The following is a 24,290-nucleotide window of genomic DNA, read 5'->3' as shown; positions in this document are numbered from 1 at the left end:
ATATGAGGCGTTCTAACGGGATAAAGCAATTCATCATATTTGACTTTATATTTGTCACGAGAATCTCTACTATTCCTCAAGGCGTAGTTCTTATGTATTTTGTTCAGCTCAGTCCTATATCTCTTTTCTTCAAATGACTAGATAAAGAGATAAGTTATCGTTTCTTCTGAAATAGTTATATCACGTACACATACATCGTCAGGCATTGGCGAAGTATACACATGGTAAGATATATCAATCATTAACTGTTGAGTGGTATTTGTTATATTGCTGAAAAAAAAAAAAACAAGAGAGAAGACATTATGAATTACTGACTCTCGTAGCCTCTGCATGAGGATAAATGTTACTTTCACATGTGTTCATTACGCTCGTACCACAAATATATTTGCTAAAGAACGTATGCATACAATACAATATGTTTGATTGTATTACGTACACAAGAGAATCATAACATTTGTCAGCAAAACATTCACTACACGCTAACAATGTATTATGAGGTGTATTATAAGTTATCGTAGTATTCCTTGTATCACGTCCATTTCCTTAGTAATACGTGTCTTCGTCCGAGGCAGTGATATGAAAAGTCATTTCTGTTTTCCAATCCACAAATCACCTGTTTTTATTAATTGCTATTGAACTACCTTATTTTGGCAATATGTCTAGTTTGCACTTCAAGAATATGGATTCAATGAAAGTATGGAATTAAAAAGCTTATACGTTATAAACGTTTGCAATATTCAATTTGAAAATCGTTAATAGAAGGCATGTTTAATGAACAAGTGAAGATAACGAATATCGATCAATCTCACAACTCCCACAAGAAACACAAAATAGAGATTTTGCAAATATGGACCCCTTCATATACAAAAGGTGATATCAGATGCCAAGGAGGAGTAAACATCCCCTGTCGACCGATCATACTTGTCCTGAACACTATATCTTGATCATGTAAACGGAATACTTCGTTGTCAGAATCATTGTGCCAAGAACGCCCTACCAATTAGTTTGAAACAAATAGCATTTGACCCAATGATGTAACCTGATAGTATTAATTTTTGAATGGTTATTTTCACTTTTTGTTAGCAAAAATATGACCATCTTCTAAAACAAAAATTCATTTTATTTGATTAAGCATATGCACAAATGAGGACAGCGAACATTCATCAATGAAAAGGTGAATATAACTAATAATGATCAATCTCATAACTCATTTAAGCAATACAAAATCAAGAGTTGGGAACACAAATACCCCTTCATAAACCAAAGGTGGGATCAGGTGCCTAGGATGAGTCAGTATCATATAAATCGAATAAAGAATACAAAACTAAAATGACAAACCAGACATAGCACATGTAGGATCAGGTGACAAGAAGGAATAATCACCCTAGTCGACCAGTCACATCAGGCATGAACCCTGTATCTTGATCAAGTAAACGGAGAAATCCGTCGTCAAAATCAACATGTAACAAACGGTCTACGAATTGACATGAAACATTGGGCCCAGTGAGAGCTAGTATTTGCAAATTAGATTCTTATAACAGCCATATAATGTGCGAAATCCTGACTCTGTAAACCTCTGTAACATTACCTCATTTGTCAATAGTCTGTCTCGATTGATAGTGATCATATGCAGATCATACTCTCACGAATCAAATCAGTTGACATACGTAAACATTATATACAAGTGGTGATGGAATTTTACCACATAAATATGGGAAGTTGATGATGGATCATAAAGAGTGTATTGCTATTCTACTGAAATATACCCGTGCATATTACGGTATGAATATAAACGTGACATGATTTAAAAAAAACAACAACATATATGTCGAAGTTGACGGTAAATTTCTAATCACGTACAGGTATATACTTCTGTACAGTACGAACACGAACCATATTTAAACTGAAAAATGCTGGTCAATCAAGTTGAGTGCCTCATTTATTTTGATACGACTATTTGCTGTGTTCTACCATCTGCATTTAACGCAGTTTGGTTACTAAAGTGACAAAGAATGTAAAAAATTTAAACTTCAATTTAAAACACCCGTGGTTTTCACTTCTACGGTTGTGTGAACATGTGATATTGTATTAATATCCCTGGAATCCGTTGGCCGTGGTTGAACACTACAAACTTCCCATCACAAAGGTCATATTGAACAGTCAAGAACCAGGTGTCATTCAAGTACAAAAGTATTATACCCTTCTTAAAAAGTTTGAATGACAATGAAAACTTGATTCTTCAGAATTGAAAACCTGAATGCATATTCACATACACATCTACCCAAAATCAAAGTAACGAACAAAAGAGAAAACCAGAGCGCACTCATGATAACGAACAGAATGATATCAGAGAAATTATAAAATATAAGAGGATACCTTGAATGACGTTTATTTCCTTAGTAATAGGTGTGTCTTCGTCAAAGGCGATGCTGTGTGTAGCCATTTCTGTTTTCCAACCCTCACATATACCTGTGTTCTGGTCACACGTGGAGTCGAAACATACACCAGTGATAGGACTACAGGATGTACACTCTGCTTTGCATTTAGCGCAGTTTGGTCCGTAGTGGTTTTCGGGACAAACTAAAAGTATAGTTTCATTACAGTAAGACAGGCAATCATTTGATACTTGTTTTAAATCGAAGAATAATTCCCTTGATACATGGCCTAGAAATAGTTGTAACTGGAATCAGAATCATATCTCTCATAATCAAAATGATTTTGCGGAGATAAATGTTCCTACCATTATTTGAAATAAACTATCGAAATATACAGTTTTATTTATATTTGTGTGAATCAACCTGTTTTTCTATGCTTTTTGGTCAAGTTAAAATGTAGTTTACATTTCACAATACTTAGATTGATAAATATTAATAGAATATTATAGAACGGATGATCAATTACTGGCAAAGCATTAGTGAATTATAAATATTCAATCAAATTTACTTATGGGATACAGCTTAAACAGCCTCAGTGGTCCATAATCCGTTCTTCTTATTATAATTATATTCCCTGTCAATTCTGTGTAACATTCCAAGGCCTTTTCGTTTTCCTTTAAGATCTCTGATCCGGTAAAACTGAACTTCCGACACAGTGTGGACGTGCTGGTTGTTAGGTCACCATCTTTAACATGTATTTCATAATGTCCTGATATAAGAGAGAATGTTTTAAATCAATGTGAGATACTAAATCAGTGAGTACAGTTTATGAATAGCGGAGAATGATATATTCTACAATGATATATATTTTATAATAAAAATGATTTATTATATAAAGTACCCCAGAGCTGTATGACAAAAATGACATTATTCCATGATTAGACATAAAAGAAAGAGCTCTTGACATCAAATAAATGATTAGAGTACATGAGTGTATAGCAATTGTTTATCATATATCACCTCATCAAGATAAAGGTCTTAAAATGTGCCCAACCTATTAACAGGGAATACTTGCTCCTCCTGGGTACCTTAAGAAAGGTGAAGATGATAACGAACACTGATCAATCCCAAGATTCCTATCAACAATACAAAATAAAGAGTTGGGTAAACACGGACCCTGGATATACCAGAGGTGGGAGCAGGTCCTTAGAAGGAGTAAGGATACCTTGTCGACCAGTCAAACCCGTCAAGATCCCAATGTCTTGATCAGGTAAACGGAGTTATCAGTAGTCGAAATCAATGTGCAGAGAACGGCCTACCAATTAGTATGAAAAACGTCAGCCAATGATAGGTTGTATAGGCAAACTAGATCGTTATATCGACACCAGAATTTGTGAAATGCAGATTTTGAACGAGACTTTTGAAACTCCTGCATCATCAACCTGTTTCTCAGTAGCCTGCCTGCCTCGGTGTAAGAACTGATGATACGCACAATAAACTCTTGCGTATTGAATTACTTAAGTCCCATAAACACCATATACAGGTGATAATAAAATATTGCTACATAAATATGGGAAGTTAACGATTCAGAAGCTGAAATCATCCCGTTTATCATAAAGTTGACTTGTTAGTTTGCCGTTAACATCTGTGTATATTTTCAAGAACATATCCAAGTATAAAGCAGAAGTGGACGACTTCGTGGTAACAGCAAGATATATTTTCTTCCCACGTAGAAGTTTTGGAATAAATTCTGCATCACAAAAATATCAAAAAGGTAAGTTAACAAAGGAACACAATTCATGACCATGGGAATTCCAACAGACTATTGGAAGACCTGATCACCAAATACTATGATGATGTTGTCAATGAGGAACTCCAGCATATTTTTGCTTTCAACTATAGAGAACTTGTGCGTGGAATAAGAGTGATGTTTAACAAAATAGTTGTTTGGGTCACTGATCACTAGATATGAATGTTTCCGTTTTCTATTTCTGTTGAAGAAACAACTTTTTATGATGTAAAAAAAACTTCAGTTTTTAATATATCGTGAGGAATGGTCGTACAAAGTGTTGACAATTAATACGTTTTGATGTTCATTTGCTAAAAGCTTTGCGAATTCAAGTTTACTAGAAGTTTTCACAGTCCACAATCAATTTGCACCACTTCTAGCGTATATAGTGACACAGTGCCTTTGAAGTTTTTCCTTCAAACCTGTTTATATTTTTGTGAGTAGCAAAGATAGTGGCTTGGTAGAGCATTTACTAGATCCAGCAATCTATCTTTGTAAGGGTATTATGAAGTTTAGAAATCCAGTATAGGTACATGTGTACGTAACGCATACTCATCCGATCCATTGACCGGAATATAAAATGTGTCTAAACTAAACCATGGCTTTGAAGTTCGTTTTTGAATGGACAGTTTGAGTTTAAGTACGATTACCAAAAGTGGAATTAATTTCAATTTCGTTTAAAATACAGTTGTAATTCTGAGCCCTACAAAGGCAATGTTATGACATGATATGACTATTGCTGAAACAGCAAGGGGTCTGTATTTGACCTGCTCTATATTTCATATTCTTTATAGTATTTAGGAAATTGATCACTGTTCCTTAAAATCCTTTTTTTTTCATTATAGGATATTGATTGATAAATGGCATATTGTTTAAGGTCCCTCTCGAAAACAATATCACTCACATTAAAACATCACCATTGCCAGTGAAGTGCTAAAAATTCAACTCTATGCACTGCTCTTATGGAATTTGAGCAGGGAGGGATCTTTAACTTGATACACCTGCTTTGACATGGTGTCTTATATTTTAGAGCAAGGTGTAGCAAGGACCTTTCCAACCCAGATCACAATGGGATTACAACATATTGAGAAAATTCAGGTCAATTCAATGAATGAAGGGTGAAGATAACGAACAGTGATCAATCTCATCAATCTTATAAACAATACAAACTAGTTAGTTTGGCAAACACAAACTGCTCGATATACCAGAAATGGGGTACCTGTCAACCAGTCACACCCGCCGTGAGCTTTATACATTTGAATCGAACGAAACTTGTGAAATTTCGAAGGTCATATGAAAATCATGTTTTACGCTTGATTGGTTACAAGGAATTGAATACAACAATTGGTGATCAATCTCAAATATCTTATCTCTCATCAACATTAGAGAACATGATAAACACATACTCCTCGAGATATCAAAAGTGGGGTCAAGTGCGAAGGAGGAGGAGGAGTAAACATTCCTTTTCGACCGGTTACATCCGCTGTGAATCCCTCTCATTTGAACAAGTATACTTATAATGACTTATCAAACATTTACTTCCCCTGACTGATAAAAGCATCCATTTCATCGCATAGCTTTTATCCAATTTCAGGAACCAGGAGGCCTGGGTGATTTCTATTGAATGGTAATATGTGTCCAAGTTGCCGTCTAAGGCTTCGGAATCCGTATAATTCAGTACCATCGTTTGACTCAAAGGAGATATTCCTAAACAAAGGCAGGAAGATAGTGAAGCATAAATAGACGAATAAAATCGTTCTTTTTCTATCATTGAATGTATGTAATATTCTTCATTATTTGCTTAAAAGCAGATAAAAATAGAAAATCTTTATGAAATATAGTTTTGGAGAAAGAGAATTAAATTTGAAGGAAAGTAGAGTAAATTAGATAAAGTGAACGATGTATACAGAGGATATGTTTGATGGAAATTAGGATTGTATCCCTCTGTATTTACCTATTGGTTTAACATCAAATATTTTCAATGATCCATTTCCTTTTTGGCGAATAGTTATTCTATTCACGTTCTCGATCACAATATTTGGACATTTACATGTCATCAATCGTTGAAGTGATCTTAGTTTTCTTCGATCAGGTAGACAGAAGTACTTTAAGGGTTTTTGGTGTTCAGTATTTTCAACATACATTTCATAATCCGCTTTTGGAAATAAAAAACAAAGAGATTATTTCAATTATTGATTAAGCAGTACTGGTGAAATCGAGAAGAAGTATAAAAATTTTATTACCAGTACCAACGCTGACATAGATCCAACCAATTATTAAAATATTGTGTAGCTCAACAGACCACCACTGATTAACTCCATCATTGGTCAAAGGGAAGGTCTCCATGTCGTCATCACAACCAAGACTGGCGACAAAGGAAGCGTTAGTTGATGACTGTCAAACGTGTTTCCACACAAATAGTGATGTCCCTAGATAATTATCAACGAATGGAAATTTGATTTCACCATAATAAAGTAGGATGTAAATGATATGGGGTATATAAACAAGACAACTAAAACACACTCTGTAAAATTTTAGTTTAGATATCTGATGGTAGATCGTGAACATACCATTACGTTTACGATCACGTTGAGTTCGGCGACCGTTTCACGAAACATGCCATAGTCCCTGCACTTACGATTTACGTCTGAATTTGTAGAACTCTATACTATGTGAAGGTAAATTCAAATTTAATTTTACTATGGAAAGAAATATTCAGTCATTATCTCTGCAAGATTTCGATTATATCCATATCGTCTGCAGTAATCTATGAATATATTTCCATGTTGCCAATAAAAATAATGAACATTTTGAACCTGATCTCTTTTGAAACGTTCAGAAAATTTCTAGAGGGTTAAACCGAATGATAGGTTTTTTCTCTTTTTTTATTTTCAAGAAACTTAAACTTCGAAAAGTAATCATGAAAAATATAAAGATTTATTTTATAGAATTTCAAATACCGTGTATTGATGTGCTAAAATGAATCAAGTTTCCATCAATAAGTAAAACATATTGACGTTTTGTCTATTAACAATGATTGCTTTCATTCGTATATCGATTTGATATATCCCTGTGAGCTCGAAATAAAGGACACCACAGAGTCGTCCACTTCTGCTTCATACTTAGATATTTTATTGAAAGTAGACATTAACGGTAAACTAACAACTCAACTGTATGACAAACGGGATGATTTCAGCTTCTCCATCGTCAACTTCCCACATTTATGTAGCAATATTCCATTATCACCTGCATATGGTGTTTATATATCTCAACTGATTCGATATGCAAGAGCTTGTTCTGGGTATAGTCAGTTTTTAAATCGAGGTAAGCTACTGACAAACAAGTTGATGGTACAGACATTTCAACAGCCTCGATTGAAGTCACCATTTGGCAAATTCTATGGTCGTTATAACGATCTAGTTCGTCAATACAACCTCGCATTGGGTCAAATGCTGTCTGACGTGTTTCATACCGATTGTTAAGCCGTTCTTGGCACACTGATTTTGACTGCGGATAACTCCGTTTATCTGATCAGGATATGGGGCTCACGGTGGGTGTGACCGGTCAACAGGGGATGCTTACTCCTCCTAGGCACCTGATCTCACCTCTGGTGTGTCCAGGGGTCCGTGTTTGCCCAACTATCTATTTTGTATTGCTTGTAGGAGTTATGAGATTGATCGCTGTTCGTTATCTTCACCTTACATTCAAAGGACCAAAAAACCGAATAAGAAAAGAATATATCATTATCTAAAAATTATAATAAAAGAAAGAGGATAGGCCTATCCTTCATCGAAAACACTTTAAACAATGGATATTTCCATGAAAATGGATATTGGCTGGAAACTAAAAACTCGTCTTTATGACAAACGGAATGATTTCAGCTTCTCCATCATCAACTCCCCATATATATGTAGCAATACTCCATTATCACCTGAATATAGCATTTATATATCTCAGTTGAATCAATACCCTAAAGGGTGTTCTGCGTAATATATTTGTATGTAAATTGAGGCAGGCTACTGACAAACAAGTTGATGTTACAGGGGTTTCAACAGTCTCGTTTGAAGTCAGCATTTCTAAAATTTCTATTGCCAATATAATAATCTAATTTGCCCATATAACATACCATAGGGTCAAATGCTGTTAGACCTGATTCATAGCGATTGTTAAGCCGTTCTTTGCACACTGACTTTGACTGCGGATTGCTGCGTTTGTGTGATCGGCACATGAGGCTCACAGTGGATATGACCGGTCGACAAGGGATACGCAATCCTCCTAGGCACCTGATCTCACTTCTGGTAAGTCCAGAGTTCCGTTTTTGCTCTTTATTTTGTATTCCTTGTGGGAGTTATGACATTGATCACTATTGGGTATAGTTGCCTTTCATGCACTTGTTTTAATTTTTTTTGTAAAATGCGGGATTACATTATTGATATATCCGTATGAATCTCAAACAATTCACGGACTCAATTCATTCCTGAAACTCGAAATTTATTGTTTCCTTGAGTTTTTATCTTTTTCTGATTTGGCGTGTAGACATATATACTTCCAGCTAAACGTGATGATGTAGATTATGCAGATCATTGCTTTAAAATTATTGATATTGTCCGAAGGGTCCGATGACGACCTGTCTCTTTCTTGTGTATATGGTTTGTATTATAATAAATTAATATCGACCTTCATCAAACTCTAAAGAAAAGCTCCACTTGGAACATTGGGATACCCCGCCCCCATTACAAAATTATGATATTTTATCATAGTTTCCTAAACAAATGTATTATCTATCATTGCAATGGACATGTATATGATATTAGTTTGTTGCATTTAGATAGTGATAAAAGAAATATTGATCATAAATGTGATCAATCACAGATATAGATTAACTGTTACCGAAGAAAAGTTTTAATGTCTGAACACATATACAAGAATTAATGTCTTGAAAATTCTACCCGATGTTATATCTACATGTACATTAATGGTGAAGCAAGCATAGAGAAATCCTTCTCCTTGTTGACAACTGTTTTTGTTACTATTACACGCAATGTTCGATATAATGACTCCCCTTCCCAATTAGTAAGTAGTTGTGAAATATAAGAATGAAACGATGAATTTAATGTCTTTACATTTAATTGTGCCTACTAACATTAATGTAGGCTTTGCTGTGCGTAGCGGACTGCACAATAATCCTTTGTTAAAGCAAGTCATTGTGATTATTTTGTTCCTCCATAGTGTCAACAAACTCAGCCAGGTAACCACAATCATAAAATGATATCCGATAGAGCTAGCATAGCGGTCAAATGACTCGTTTGCGTGCATGTAGGAGCACTTACGACAGCCCTGGATCACTTGTAGAACTACGATTAAATATTTTCGTCAACCACAAATTGTAAAATGTATATTGAAACGATCAGCTGTGCTACGTTCACGTATTCGATCTACAATTGCTTAGCGAAATGGCCGCCACAAATAAACCAGTCTTTACGTCAATGATCACAAGTGTCTATTAAAACGATATGTCGAAAAATATGATAATCAAACAAATGAGAAACAAAATATTTCCATTCAAGTATTTTGGAAATTCTTGAAATATAAAGGTAATGATAAGAAATAGTTATCAATATCAGAACTCCTATAGGGAATACAAAATAAAAAGTTCGACAAACACCTTGACCGGCAATGGTGACGTCTCTATATGAGTGCAAGATTCTCTAGAGGGATGTTAAATGATAAAAAAATATATATCAATCAATCTAATTACGAAACAGATATGAGGGACTCTGCGGTGTCTTATTTCAAGTTCACAGGGATACAGTATATCGAATCGACAAATGAATGAAATTGATTATTGTTAATAGATAAAACGTTGTCAATATATCTTAGTATCGAGTTGAAGTCCACAGATAGATATTTTTATTCTCATGTTTATGCGTACAATTCCAAATACAATTTACCCTAAACTAAAACACAGTAGCCATGGCATATTAAGTGTTTATATCCATTACAGTTAATAGTACATAGTCTGACAGGTGCACCCTAAATTAATGTCCTGCAGAAATACCAAGCAATATAGTAATTTTAGCACAGAGTTAACGAAAGAAAAAGATAAAACACACGGAGAGCAGCTCCACTCTTAAATATGCTACAGATTATCTTGGTATGTTAAAAAGGATATGGAAATATCTTTTTCATAGAAAATCTAGCGCAAAGCCCTTTTGTTTTATCAAATTAAAGCGTACGTCACATGAATATGTTATTTCAATGCAAAAGATAAATGAATTTACTTGTTTTTAAAGAAAAGAAACCGATCATAATGCAGTTTGATTTGTTCATTGAAATCAGTTTTCAATACTTCTATCATCACCTTTAATCGTTTGAGCCAAATTACTACATTATCCATACATGCCCTTTTATTGGAAAGTTAATAAATTCATTTAAGAACGATCACTTACCTACTGATCTAGTGAGCAATATTACATAGAAATATGTAATCCATGAGCAGTTGAGGTTAAGAATCGTCATGATACTCACACACAATGATAAAATAAAACATTATTGAACGACATCAACACTTCCTCAGGAAAGAAGACGTTTGGTACGCCCAATTATGAGGGACCATTTCCCGTTGGATTATAATGTCACTTTGGAAAGTGCTAATAAAACTTCCGTCCGCCCGAAAACTCCATTGCTGATACAAATTCACGGTACTTTCATTTCCATGTTATAATTCACTATGGGAGGTAAAAAAAAAGGAATAGCAACCATTCCTCAAAAGAATACAAAATTAGGAGAATGACAAAATAGGACCATCGGAATATCAGAGATGTATGACACATACAATAAATATTTATGCATTGGTCACTCAAAATAGAAATTTCATAGATATTAAAATTGACGGATAGTATAGTGCAGTCTGATTAACCTAAAAATACCAAAGCGTGCAGTATTGCAACATCAATTTTGTTATTAGATATCTAATCTAGATATGTCGCTAAAGTATTTTTTAAAAAAAAACTAAGAATTTCGGATTTGGGAAAATATCATGAAATATCATACACAGTTTGCGTATTTTTAAGGATAAATCGATGAAACCAAATTTTATTGGGGTGAAATATATGGTATATATTTCATGAGTTATTATAGCATGTTTTATCTCCGCTTTTAATTTCTAAGAAATGTTTTCTTACTAGAATATGTCATTGTTAACCGTCAATGATGTACACTTTTATAAATCTCCAAATTAATCCGAATCGTTTATATATATATATATATATATATATATATATATATATATATATATATCGTGAGTTCATCCCAGGGGTAGGGGTGGAAGTGGGTATTCAAATAAAGTGAAATTTTCTGTGCTTTAAATTGAATATTTATTCACTTCTGGCAGTTATGTTCATTTAAGAGTTCATTGCTATTTCCGTGCTTTATATATAATATTTCGAGTGCAATGTGTATCATGTATGATTCTCTTGAAGGTACGTTGAATAACAGTATCCCATTTCCATTCTCAATGACCGTGTAGCGTGTGACAGCGTGGCGAGAATTCATCGTCATCGAAAGCAAGTTTTTGTAGACTTGACTAGATGGTCGATTGGTCTAGCGAGCTGGTTACATGCTGCTAGGAGATTTGGTTCCGCAGGTCGTGAGTTCAACCCCGGGTAAGGGTGGAAATAGTATCCCAATAAAGTGAATTTTTCTGTGCTTTAAATTGAATATTTTTTCACTTAGGGCACTTATGTTCATTTAAGAGTACATTGTTATCTCCGTGCTTTACATATATATATATATATATATATATATATATATATATATATATATACATATATATACTTGTGTCACTGAAGAAGGGACGGGTCGTCCCGAAAATTTGACAATCTGGTTCTTCGTGTCGCTGGTCATTTTAGTGCTTTGTATATTTTTTTGTATTTGACCTGTATCCATGTTGTGGATCTGATACTCTCAGGTATCGGGTGTTGTTGGAACTTTAGTGCTTTTATATATCTATCTATCTATCTATCTATCTATCTATCTATATATATATATATATATATATATATATATATATATACAAAGCACTAAAATGACCAACAACACGAACAACGAGATTGTGGTCAATATCAACAGAGCATAATAACAAAAACTACATATAAAAACATCTAGCACTACAACTAGATTCGTCTAAAGAGCTGATCTTTGGACGAATGAGGCATGACCTAATTTGCTCCACTTTTAACATTAATTGGCAAGCCTAAAGACCAAAAACATGTAGTCTGCGTTGTAAATACGTTTTCAGATTAGTGTAGTTGTAGTGCAAGATGTATTTATATGTAGTTTTTGTTATTATGCTCTGTTGATATTGACCACATTATGCAATTGTTTTCGTTTGTCCTGAAGAAGGGACGGGTCGTCCCGAATATTTGACAATCTCGTTTTTCGTGTCGTTGGTCATTTTAGTGCTTTGTATATTTTTTTGTATTTGACCTTGTATCCATGTTGTGGATCCGACACTTTGAGGTATCGGGTGTTGTTGGAACTTTAGTGCTTTTATATATATATCAAATATACTAGCAGAAAGTACATGTAATATATGAAAAAGTAATAAATTATAACAATGTACAAATTTTATTTTTTGTAATACTGTTAACAAATGTATTCGTTACAATATCTCATAATCCATTAATGTTAATGTCGAAAAACGCCAATTTCAGCACACTCCAAAGAACGTGAATTAACAAAGTTGATAACGCGTGTGACCACCATTTGCATTCACGCATGCTGAACAACGGCACCCCATTGATGTCACTAACGTGTTCAAAAATGCTTGAGAGATGTTGTCCCAAATATTGGTTAACGCCTGGCCTAAATCAGTCAATGTCACTGGCTGATTTGGTAAACGGCGTAGACGTCGTTCCATTTCATTTCAGACGTGCTCAATTGGCGATAAATCGGGGAAACAGCTGACCAAGGGAAGACATCAACATTCTGTTGAACAAAAAAGTCCTTGATTACACAAGCAACATGTGGTCTTGCTGCAGATGCTTGCATTAATTAGATAACATTGCGCTTGTATTTTTAAGATATATTTTTTCTGGCATTTATAGTATACAAAAACAAATTGAGTAGCGGACAAAACATAATTTCGAAGAGAAAGGACAAAAATAAACTTTTCAAAATTTGGCAAAATATGTCAATTATACACTATGAAGGCATGGCATACACACAATGGAAAACTATCGTCAAGATCAAATGTCATATTGAAACAAATTTTTAACATATATTCAGATTGTAGATGTATCTTCTTCTAGTATACCCAGACGTCACAACACTGATAAGCAACCACGATGAACGGTAATGGTTGTAAATCCGTCTATATCACTATTTCAATTCTTTTTAAAAACCTCAAATCAAAGTTAGTAAATGTTTTATGTCATACAAAACAAAATCAACATTGGAAAATGTTGACTTTTTCTGGCTTCATTCTCATGGGTGTTCATGGCCATATATGATAAAACATGATAGACTTATCTCCAAACCTTATGTCTTAATCTGAAAGTGTGGTGAACATTGGTGTTTTGGGTTTTTGAGTAGTGTGTCATCAATATTTAAACGTGAACGGCACACAGAGCTAATGACGTAATTCACAACAGTGTCGTCATTGAAACACACTTGGATTCAATTGTACGCTAATGTTGTTCAGCGCTTTTTATTTAAAGTTGGTCAACGTGTTTCCCCTCTATTTGGCCCTGTGAATTATGGGGGTCAATTTTGTTTTCACCTGAGAACCATTCTCACATCCAAAGATCCATCTCCCATTGTATCATGTAGTAATATACAATTGCTTGATTCAGTCATTGCCAAACAATGCAGCAATGGTACTCGTCTACCTTATTTAGTTCGATAGTGAAATTTTACATATTGATTTCCTACACGGTTGCAATAGTAACGAATGATGATGAAGTTCTTTAGAGTGTTATTTATGATAAAATTCGCTGTATGTTGTAGATTCAGTGCTGAGAGAGATAGTGACACGTATCATTGGACAAACATGTATCAGCACGTAGTCCTCATACACATCCAGTCTGCTTGTCTGAGAACCGATGTCCACTCCCTTGTTTGGCGAGTACTGGAGACACTTCATCTGAAACACATAGACCCCAATAGTTTGAGATAGGAAAGGACTGCATGATTGTTGATGTGTTCTGTTTGATAAAAAACTGAAAAAGGTGTCTCTATGCATTCTGTGCTCTATATTTTTATTTCAGTGGCAATTTCATATGTTTTAGACAATTGATCATCTATCTAGAACATGACTTACCCCATATCAAGTTATAAAACTCAGTTACCCTATCTCGTTCGAACGGATTGGTCAACATGACGATCCTTGTGACGTCAGTCTACCAGATGAGCGAGTTAATTCTGTTTCTGTGAATGCAGTTTTTTTTCTAGAATAAGTTAACGTGTACAGCTGTGTAATTTCTTTCTTTGTTGAAATCCTGCAAATAGAATCATTGGAATTTTTACCTACCTTGAATGTTATAATGACTTCCGCTTTGTCTTGTTAAGATATACAAGGAGTGGGGAAATGCATTGAGGAAATGTTAGAAATAACCCATGGTAGTTTTGCAGCTATCAGTTTTCACATTCCTTCAAATTTTAAGCCCATAGAATGGTACTGTTCCAAAAGCAATTAAAAATATAATTTTTCCGTCTTTCTTTCTTTATATATATATATATATATATATATATAAAGCACTAAATAATCACAACTAGGTACTGAAAATTTTCGCCCCAGCCCGGGGTCGAACCAGCGACGTACGGCACCCACCGCCTAGCAAGATTGTCAAACCAGTGCGTAAGTCCACTCGGCCACAACGACTTCCCTAGAAAGGAAGCTTTGTTATGCTCCTAAAGCGCTACTTATACACACTGATGCAATCCCACACAGTCGCTGTGCCATTCAGTGTTTAAGATATTTTATAAGGAGAGTGGATCTCTCGATGCAATTGTATAGAATATATGATATAAAGCACAAACAAACAATTATAACACCCAACATTACGTTTACCCCTAGGGTCTAAACGATATATATATATATATATATATATATATATATATATATATATAAATTAGCTTTTTACTATTTGTAGCTATACCACGTATCCACATAAATAAAAACAGCCCCGCAGGCATGTTCACGAAGCTGTCTTGGGATAAAGACGTGCCTTAAGTATGTCTTAATACACGTTTTAGTCTTAAGGCAGGTTTTCGAAGCTTTCCTAAAGTTAGGACACGTCCTACGTTCATCTTAACTTTAGGATAGCATAACCCGTGTCCTAAGCTCCTCCTACGTTTGTATAACCATGGCTACAGTACACGACACGAGTTTTATGCGTGTTCCACGCAACGCGGTGGAACAAATTTTCCCCAAACACGGTGGACCTTTAAAATTGTCGGCACCTTTGAAGTCCTATTTTTCCGCGCGAGCTAGACATTGAAGTCCACGGAGGATCTCCGTGGATGCCACCGCGCATCTCCGTGGATGTCAACTGTACCTCTGTCGATGCCACCGTGTACCTCCGTGTGATAAAACAAAGAAATAATTTCCGAAGTGATTCACCCAAAAAACGTTTTTTGCTTGGCTAGCATGCATGCCCCCACTCCATTACTTATTTAGAAATTAGCTATAAATCATTCAATTCTTGTAATTGTTGTTTAATGATACGTTGGTGTTTTCGGTACATATCCGTATGTAGACTTTCCTGCAGACGTTCACACCTTTTTATGATACCCCCAAATTCTCGACATCCTGTATATAAACACCTGTGTTATTCCTACCACTCGTCGGTACATTGTTTCACGGCACGTGCAGCACAATTTCACCAAATAAAAGAAGGGTCGTGAACAACGACAATCACATGTCAGTAATTTCAATTTGATAAATAGCAGTTCAAAGAAATGTGTACCATAAGCAATGGTTTATTTTTACGTAAAGTTTTCATTGTAATTAGGAATACATGTATGTGATTAAGGTCAGCTATATACATGTACATGTTTACATTGGATATGAATTTCATTATGTACTCAACTGTGAAGCAATGTGAGCAAAGAATCAAATTTTCATCAAATAAAAATTAAAAATATCTTTACTTCTAAACCAACCTTTAGAAAACTCCGTACTTTCATTAAGAAAATAATAAAATAAAATGTGCCCATACTTCACATTAATAATAACATATTTTTTTTTTTAGTTTTTTTTCTAACTTGATAAATATTTTATTACACGCATGTATTATTTACTAAGTGTATATATAACAGCCTTTTGTCTTTATATTTTTGTATACCATTGCATAATGGTGATGAGATCCATTAAATTGAATTGAGTACATGCAGTCTTGAAACATCACAAAGTATAGAGTTGACAACGATTGAAATAAAAATGTAGACGTTTTCTCGTTTATTCAGTAACTCAATAACTTGCGCGTATTCTGAATGAAAGTTGTAAAATAAACATACTAGGTTTTGGTCAGTTATAACATAATACGGGGGTAAAATTCATCTAATCTCCGCTAGCAATGGGGTTTGCGTCAACTGTGCCCGTTCGTGGACGAATAATCTCGGCTAGCGAAGATGGGGGAAAAAAGCCTAGATAGTCTGCTTGCATTATTTATTGCTTGTCAAGAAATTTACACAACTTAACCGGCAACATACCCCTTCTGATACATTGAAAAATTTAAGTAATGTTAGCACGGGGCTCTATAAAGTTCAATCTGCAGTTTGGTGATACTTCGTCATTCAATAACTTATTCAAAATATAAGAAAATGTTTGTCGGGTTAGCGGTACTATGATGTATGACTATAACAATGACCAGTGTATAACTTGTACATTCCATGCAAATTCGAAGGGGTTTTCGCCTCAGTAGAACAATGGGGGTCAGCTAATCCGTGTATTCGAAATCAACAGAAGTGCTTAGCTTCTTGAGGAAAGTGTGAAATATATTGGGTCGGCGCAAGATACCCGTGATCTTAGACTAAATCTGATATCACGCCGACCCAATATATTTCACACTTTTCATAAGAAGTCAAAACCCAAACTAGCTAACCGTAATTTAGTTATACTGTGACAAAGACCCTAGGAATTTGCATGGTACATACTTATTATGCAAAAATCATTGCAGTATCCAGACACTCCCGATGAACATTTTTTTTTATGAAAACCTCTATCAAAGTACATCGAACATAAGCCTCGGTCAAATGTAATTAACTCAGGATTTTAAAAATAAATCATTCGATGGTTTGCATTTTTGCTTCTATTAATTGCGTAATAAATTAATTCCAATTTGTTAATCATCGACAATGCTCTAATTTCTATATTGGATCAAGTTATATTTGTCAAGATGCATATAAACACAATAGGATGGAAGTAATTATGTTAAACAGTGCATTTGTCAGAGAGAGAGAGAGAGAGAGAGAGAGAGAGAGAGAGAGAGAGAGAGAGAGAGAGAGAGCACATGGTAATTATTAAATATCCTTATCACATATGTTGTACATGTATGTTTTTCATTTACTAAATATACTAATTCGCATTCAAAATAGGAATTGCCTGCAAGTACACATTATTTAAACATAGTATTTAAGAATATTTTAATGAAGAAAGAAAACTAAAAGAAAAAAATTCAAAACCAGGTTGTCTTAAAAACATAATATATAGTGTTTGGTATCGTTGGAATTGGCTCAAAATGCTGGAAAACAATATAAGTATCAGGGGGGGGGGTGATATTGACATTTTTTTCTTTTCTTAAAATTCCACCCTTATTTTGATTATTTGGCCTGCGGCACATTTTCACATCTCCCGCAAGGCGCCCGTGGCCAGAACAAAGCTGTTAGCAGCTGTGTGTATTCGCAAATAACACACACCGTGGAACACGGAGGACACGGTGTATCTCCGTGGATTTTCCACTGTGGTCTTTCCACGGTGGGGTGTATAAAACTCGTGTCGTGTACTGTACAACCATGATATTGAAGCAAAAACTCACAGAAACCGTGAAAACATCTTGAAGGACATTGACAATCTACAAGATTACATAATTGTGAGTAAGTACATACTTTCGGGATTTTTATAGCCTCCCGGCACTATTTGGGCCGGGACATCTTCGTAAACAATTGAAACAATTTGAAACTTGAACCAATCGTACACAAGTATTGGATAGTTCAGTGATTTTCCATTGCAATCATCGTAAAAAGAAATAACAATATAGTAGTATATAAACATACATCCATATGTTCGAGTATCACAATATCCGTTTGTTTTACTACTTTAAGCAAAGTATGTTTTTCATGTGAAGAATAGCTAAATACCTCATATCCATGGTTTACTTCTAGGAACCACTAGGAATTGTTCAATGTCAGGAATAAACTACGGAAAGTAGCGCGATTTCTTACGTATTCAAATCATTGCACACTAAAGTTGTGTTATAAGTATAAGTGAATCTTAAAAGTTCGAAAAAATATCCTACAAGGAAATAAAGTACAGTGTATTATAAAACTCCAGAAAATATTTCTATTCCTATATCATCCCGTTACCCAAACCTTGATATGTTTTGAAAACGTGTTCGTGTTTGTTGTATCTAATCAACTAATGGTGCAGTCATTCATCGATAAACCTAAAAATATATTTAAAAACATCAATGACATTGTAATCAATTACATTAAAATATACTCAGATATCAGTACCGTAAAAAAGTATACGGCAGTGTTTTCCCTAAGAACCGGCCGCCGGCCAAATTGACCGTTTCAAACGATTTTCTGGCCGGTTCAAATATAAAAAAATCAAAAAATAATATGTTGTCAATTTCAGTGATGTTGATTTACACGATCGATCTTTGCAAAGAATGTATGCGGTAGCAATTGGTTGGCTATAAATATCTTTCATATTTCTTCCTTGTTTATGTTTTTATCGAGAGCTTTTTGAAACGACGATTTTGATTGGACGATATTTTAAACTCTCACCTTGCGCATGAGAAGCACATGGCAGTGAAAAATAATGAAGCGTCGAACGAATACATTACATGATTTCTTCCAGTCAAAATATCGGAAAGGTGTGTATTTATTGACATCAGACTAAAGGACAAATCGACCTGACGTTATTTTTGTGCATGTTTATTTTGTTCAATTTAATTGCATGTATTTTGTTTTGAACACTTCAAACAGAAGGGGAAGGGTCTCAGTTTGCGTGATCCTTCCTACGTATTAATTCCTCGGATTCGTAACCGGATGATGAATAAAAATGTAATCAAACAAACCATTGATATGGAAGGGAGGAGCTTGCTGGAGGGGAAATTCACTGAAGGTTAGTGTTGTTTTTGTTTATTACTTCTATCATAGGCTCGAGACGGTGTATGGTTTCATGTCTTTATAAATGAACCTGCCCCACACCTCTCGTTTTCTGTCTTAGTAATTCCCCCTCTTTATGGTCTGGGATTGAAGGTAGGGGGGGTGAAAAGCACAATTTCTAGGGGAGGTGCTGCCCAATTTTTTTTTTTTTGCTTTGGGGTTGGGGGGGGGGGGGGGCACCTCGTTTTCAGAGATTGAGAGCTAAAGTAATAATTGTGCAGCAGAGAATGTTTGTTTTCTTGCATCTTGTTGTTAGTTGATGTTTGTTTGATTTTTTGTTGATGCATGAATAAAAAGAGTCATTTAGGCATGAACATTATTTTCCTGGCTGCAGGATTATTTTAGCTGTACAATTTATGTTGGTGATTCTGCAATCGTATGTTCATATTGTATTACAATTGCAAGTTCTTTCAAGAAATAGTTCACTGTCGTGCCTCAGCTGCATTTTATATTTCATGTTAAGTTGAATAGTTACTGTACACTTATAATATGGGGAAAATTTCAATTTGACTTGTAAAGTTTGATAGATAATAACTAGACTTTGTTGGTCATTCAAACAACCAAAAAATTCCCTGAAATTATACAATGTAGATTCATGAGTTTCTTTATACAATGATGCTAGCGATCTGTAGACAGGTGGATTTCCACACAATAACCTTATGGCTTTTGTTCCAGTTAACCAGTACTCACAGCAAAAAATTCATATAATTATTTTAAAAAATATTTTTGGAACTGAGATATTATTTGTCCTTCAAGACTTGCTGTCATTAATATTGTATTGTAACTTGTCATTTCAGACAATGATGAGATTGATACCAATGAAAACACTGAAACAGCACAAAATGAGTCAGAGAAGAATGATAGTCAAGAAAATGTACCTGAGGTTGAAAGCAGTGGTACATGTGTTGGTGAAGAGCCATCTACAAGTCAAAGTACTAGTGTTGAGTTTCAACACCAACAACCAGAAGTGTCAACATCTGTCACTGATCGCAAAGAAAAGACATATGGGCCTTGGACATTTCAACAGTGCAAAGAGCTAACAAATGAACTTTTTGAGGATAAAGTAATCCACTCTTACTTTATGTGTAAGGAATCGGACTGCACAAGTACAAAAAATGATCCGAAGACACCAAACTTCAAGAAATTTAAGCACAACTGGCTGAATGGTACAAACTGGTGGTTAAGCTTTGCTGAAAGCGAAGGAATGTATTGTTTAGTGTGTAAAAAACACCAAATGAAGCATCCTCAGAATCAGCGTGATGTTTTTGCAAATACACCAAGTGTAAGATTTAAGGTTGATGCAATAAACACTCATGTTAACAGTAAACTTCACACTGTTGCTCTCCAGAATGAATTGCTTCAACAGGTATCCGTGTTCCACAAAGAAGTTACCAAAAAGGCAGAAGTGAACACAAGTGTTCTAGAACAAGTTTTTTCCTCAGCATATTTTCTGATGAAGGAGTTTATTGCAAACCGCAAACTCATTCCAGTTTTGAATTTCATTCAAAAGATCTTTCAAGTTGATGCATTGCAATATTTTCAACACAGATCAGCTAGATCCCAGACAGAAATTTTTCTTACTTTGGGAGACGCAATGAAAGAAGAAGTACTGAAAAAAGCTAGAACAGCCAATGCCTTTGGACTTTTGACTAATGAGGTTGCAGACATTTCAGTCAAAGAAAACCTGGTAACATTTATACAGTTCTTCGATAGGGAATTGGAAGAGACGGTTACTAAGTTCCTCTCTTGCAAAAATATTATGGAGAAGTATTCAGCTGCTGATGCAGAGTCAATCACAAATCTTTTGCTGGAAGAAATGGAAAATGATTCATTAGATATAGCAAATTTGACAGGATTTACTTCAGATGGTGCATCTGTTATGGTGGGGAAGAAGTCAGGAGTAGCTGCAAGACTCAGAGATCTGAACCCTGTACTCATCAACATTCACTGTGTCTGTCACAGACTTGCTTTGTCATGTGCGGACTCTAATGAATCGATAAATTACATTAAAAATGTAGAAACAATCCTTCGTCAGCTCTGGCAGTTATTTGACAATTCACCAAAGAAAATGGCTGTATTTCTAGATATTCAAGAAAAGATGAAAAAGATCAAAATGGGAAGTAAGGCAAGAAAATTGGTAGGCAAAAGGTTGAAAAAGGCCTGCCGTACAAGATGGCTTAGTTTAGAGGCTTCAGTGAAAGCAGTCTTTGAAGAATATGAGATCCTTCTGCACACTCTCAGTAGTCTTGAAAAAAATGATGCAGCTGCATGTGGTTTGCTGAAGAAACTGAAAACATTGAAATTTCTTGGTGTTATATACATCTTGAGAGATATTCTTCCAATACTTGCAGATCTTTCTCGTCATTTCCAGAGGGATTCTCTTAATTTTTCAGCGATTTCTCCATCAGTACAGTTAGCAAAAGACAAACTGAGAAGTCTTTTGGATGGAAATAAACCTATTGAATCTCTGAGATCTGACATTGACTCGTTGACAAACATGTGTACAGAAATTACAATGTCAAAGAAAGACTCAGATGAGTTATCATCATTATTCAAGAACTATGTGAATGCCTTAATAGTAAATATTGAAAGAAGATTTGAAGATAGTAGTGCAGTTGTGTCTTCTCTGTCTGTATTTGACCCTTCAATGGTTCCAAAGTCAGAGGATTTAGGATTTAAGGAGTATGGACAGGAACAAATAAGAACACTTGGTCATCACTTCTACCAGGAAAAATCAGAGGATGAGATGAATCAACAAGTCGAGAAACTGTTAACAGAATGGCAAGGGATGAAGTATCACATAAATGACTACCTGAAGAAAAGTATGCCAGAATCTGTTAAAGACAGAACAGCTAAAGTCACACAAACAGAATGGTTATTAACCCAATTGCTCAGGAATGAAAATTTAGTTTGTTTCTTCCCAGGTCTAGTTTATCTAGCAGAAGTGGCACTCTCATTGCCAGTGTCAAATGCTTGGCCAGAGCGAGGAGCAAGTGCTCTAAAAAATGTCAAAACAAAACAGAGAAACCTACTTGGAAACCAAATGCTTGAGGCCATCCTACAAGTGTGCATAAATGGACCATCAGCAGATTCAGCTGATGGCCAGTCACTAGTAAAGCAAGCTGTGCAGACATGGGTCAAGGCAAAAAACCGGAGACGTCTTCCAAGGAAAAGTTCAGGAGTTAGGAATATAGCTGCCAACCCAACTAACAATGCAGGTGGAATAAAAGAAGTTGAAGACGTTGGAGTTCAGACAGACAATAATGTAACTATAAACCTTGAACAGGAAGACGAAGTAAAGCAGATTCTTGCAGAAGTGAGACATGCAATGAAACTCATGCATTTAGAATTAGAAGCAGAGGGTGATAGTGACTCTGATTCTAATGATGATGAGGAGGAAGATGACAGCAATTTAATGAAACTAGTCCTAGAAGCAGATGCAAAGGGGGACAGTGATTTAGAAAAAGAATCAAAGGATGACAGAGACTCTGACCGTACTGATGATGAGGAAGATGACAAAAATTAAACTTGACGTTGTACTATTGTCTAAAGAAAAAATATAAAAATGTCATTTGTTGGAATTATTTTTATTCATTTATTATATAAAACATACATCATTAATCATATATCACCATTTATAATGTGTAGAACCCAATAATACAAGATATGGTCTCAGACAGGCTGACAGCTTTACATTGATTATCTGTAACAAATTGTTTTGGTTAGACACGGTTTACACCTGGCATTCGGAAATTTTATTTAAAAAAAAAAGACACCACTGTGACTAACTTGTCTGAGGTAAAAATGTTCAACCCTTTGGTATATATTTAAAAATGTAGGTTAAAAAGTGGCATATGAACAAGGGTCATTTTGCCCCCTGAAATGCCTCAGAATGCAGGATTTTGCGTCTATTTTTCCAAAATTTCATGGGGGGGATCCCCCCAGACCCCCCCGGCCTGTTACAATTATAAATGGGCCTGTTCAAATGAAATGAATGGAAAACACTGTATACGTGCTTCGAGCAGTTTGAAGTAAATTTAGAGAAAACATTTTTGTGATCCTTGTAGAATCTTACTGCAATCGAGAAAGCCATTCTTCTCCACAATGTTCCTTGTGCAGGTTTCCTCCTTGTCATTACAAGTGTCTCCAGAGCAAATATCTTGGCATTTATACTGACATCTGTAAGACAGCTGATGCATGGTACAGAATAGGCAGACTTCAACCGCTGGAATGCAGGCGATACAAGAACGATCACAAGTTCCTGGTGAGAATTCTAAAAAGAATGTACGTATTAAGGTTCTAAATTCTCATCATGAATTCAATTGATCACTAGCTAGAAATGTTTTACATCGCCATCTTAAGATTACCTTTATAAAGTTACATTTTGCGCATTCAGTGCTATGTTATGACGGACGAGCAGATGCAGATAAAACTTATTGTTTCCGCCAAAGCTTCAGAGGTCTTAGAATTGTGGTTCCGCATCAAAATTTAACTGTATGAAGAAATGTGCATCAGTCATATGAGGCGTTCTAACGGGATAAAGCAATTCATCACGTTTTACTTTGTATTTGTCATGAGAATCTCTACTATTCCTCAAGGCGTAGTTCTTATGTACATTGTTTAGCTCAGTCCTATATCTCTTTTCTTTAAATGACGAGATAAAGAGATAATTTATCGTCTCTTCCGAAATAGATCTATCACGTACACATACATCGCCAAGTGTTGGCGAA

General features: G+C 35.1%; 1 protein-coding gene and 2 long non-coding RNA genes across 4 annotated transcripts in view; all 3 read right to left on the bottom strand.

The window, feature by feature from the left end:
* LOC130048086 (receptor-type tyrosine-protein phosphatase alpha-like) overlaps window positions 1-10,722 on the bottom strand; it is a 34,048-nt gene extending 23,326 nt beyond the window's left edge. Inside the window, exons 1-4 of the mRNA XM_056144242.1 lie at window positions 10,614-10,722; window positions 6,408-6,593; window positions 2,944-3,144; window positions 2,377-2,580 (exon numbers count right to left, since the gene is read on the bottom strand). Coding sequence (XP_056000217.1) covers window positions 2,377-2,580; window positions 2,944-3,144; window positions 6,408-6,510 — 508 coding nt within the window. The 5' untranslated portion in view covers window positions 6,511-6,593; window positions 10,614-10,722. The remainder of the gene's footprint in view (window positions 1-2,376; window positions 2,581-2,943; window positions 3,145-6,407; window positions 6,594-10,613) is intronic.
* On the bottom strand, window positions 4,836-6,391 carry LOC130048090 (uncharacterized). Its single transcript, XR_008796919.1, has 2 exons — window positions 6,119-6,391; window positions 4,836-5,871 (listed from the first exon to the last, which is right to left on the bottom strand). It is a non-coding gene; the product is annotated as an uncharacterized LOC130048090 (long non-coding RNA).
* A 2,069-nt stretch (window positions 10,723-12,791) lies between the features above and the next one.
* On the bottom strand, window positions 12,792-14,858 carry LOC130048088 (uncharacterized). 2 transcript variants are annotated; one of them, XR_008796916.1, is made up of 3 exons: window positions 14,486-14,858; window positions 13,946-14,308; window positions 12,792-13,152 (listed from the first exon to the last, which is right to left on the bottom strand). It is a non-coding gene; the product is annotated as an uncharacterized LOC130048088 (long non-coding RNA). The 2 variants fall into 2 exon arrangements; XR_008796917.1 differs by having other exon boundaries at window positions 14,055-14,308.
* Between the last annotated feature and the right edge of the window lie 9,432 nt (window positions 14,859-24,290).

This window comes from Ostrea edulis, chromosome 7, assembly GCF_947568905.1.
Source record: "Ostrea edulis chromosome 7, xbOstEdul1.1, whole genome shotgun sequence".
Taxonomy (NCBI): domain Eukaryota; kingdom Metazoa; phylum Mollusca; class Bivalvia; order Ostreida; family Ostreidae; genus Ostrea; species Ostrea edulis.
Note: the sequence above shows the minus strand (reverse complement) of the source record. Positions and strands in the feature narration are given on the sequence as shown.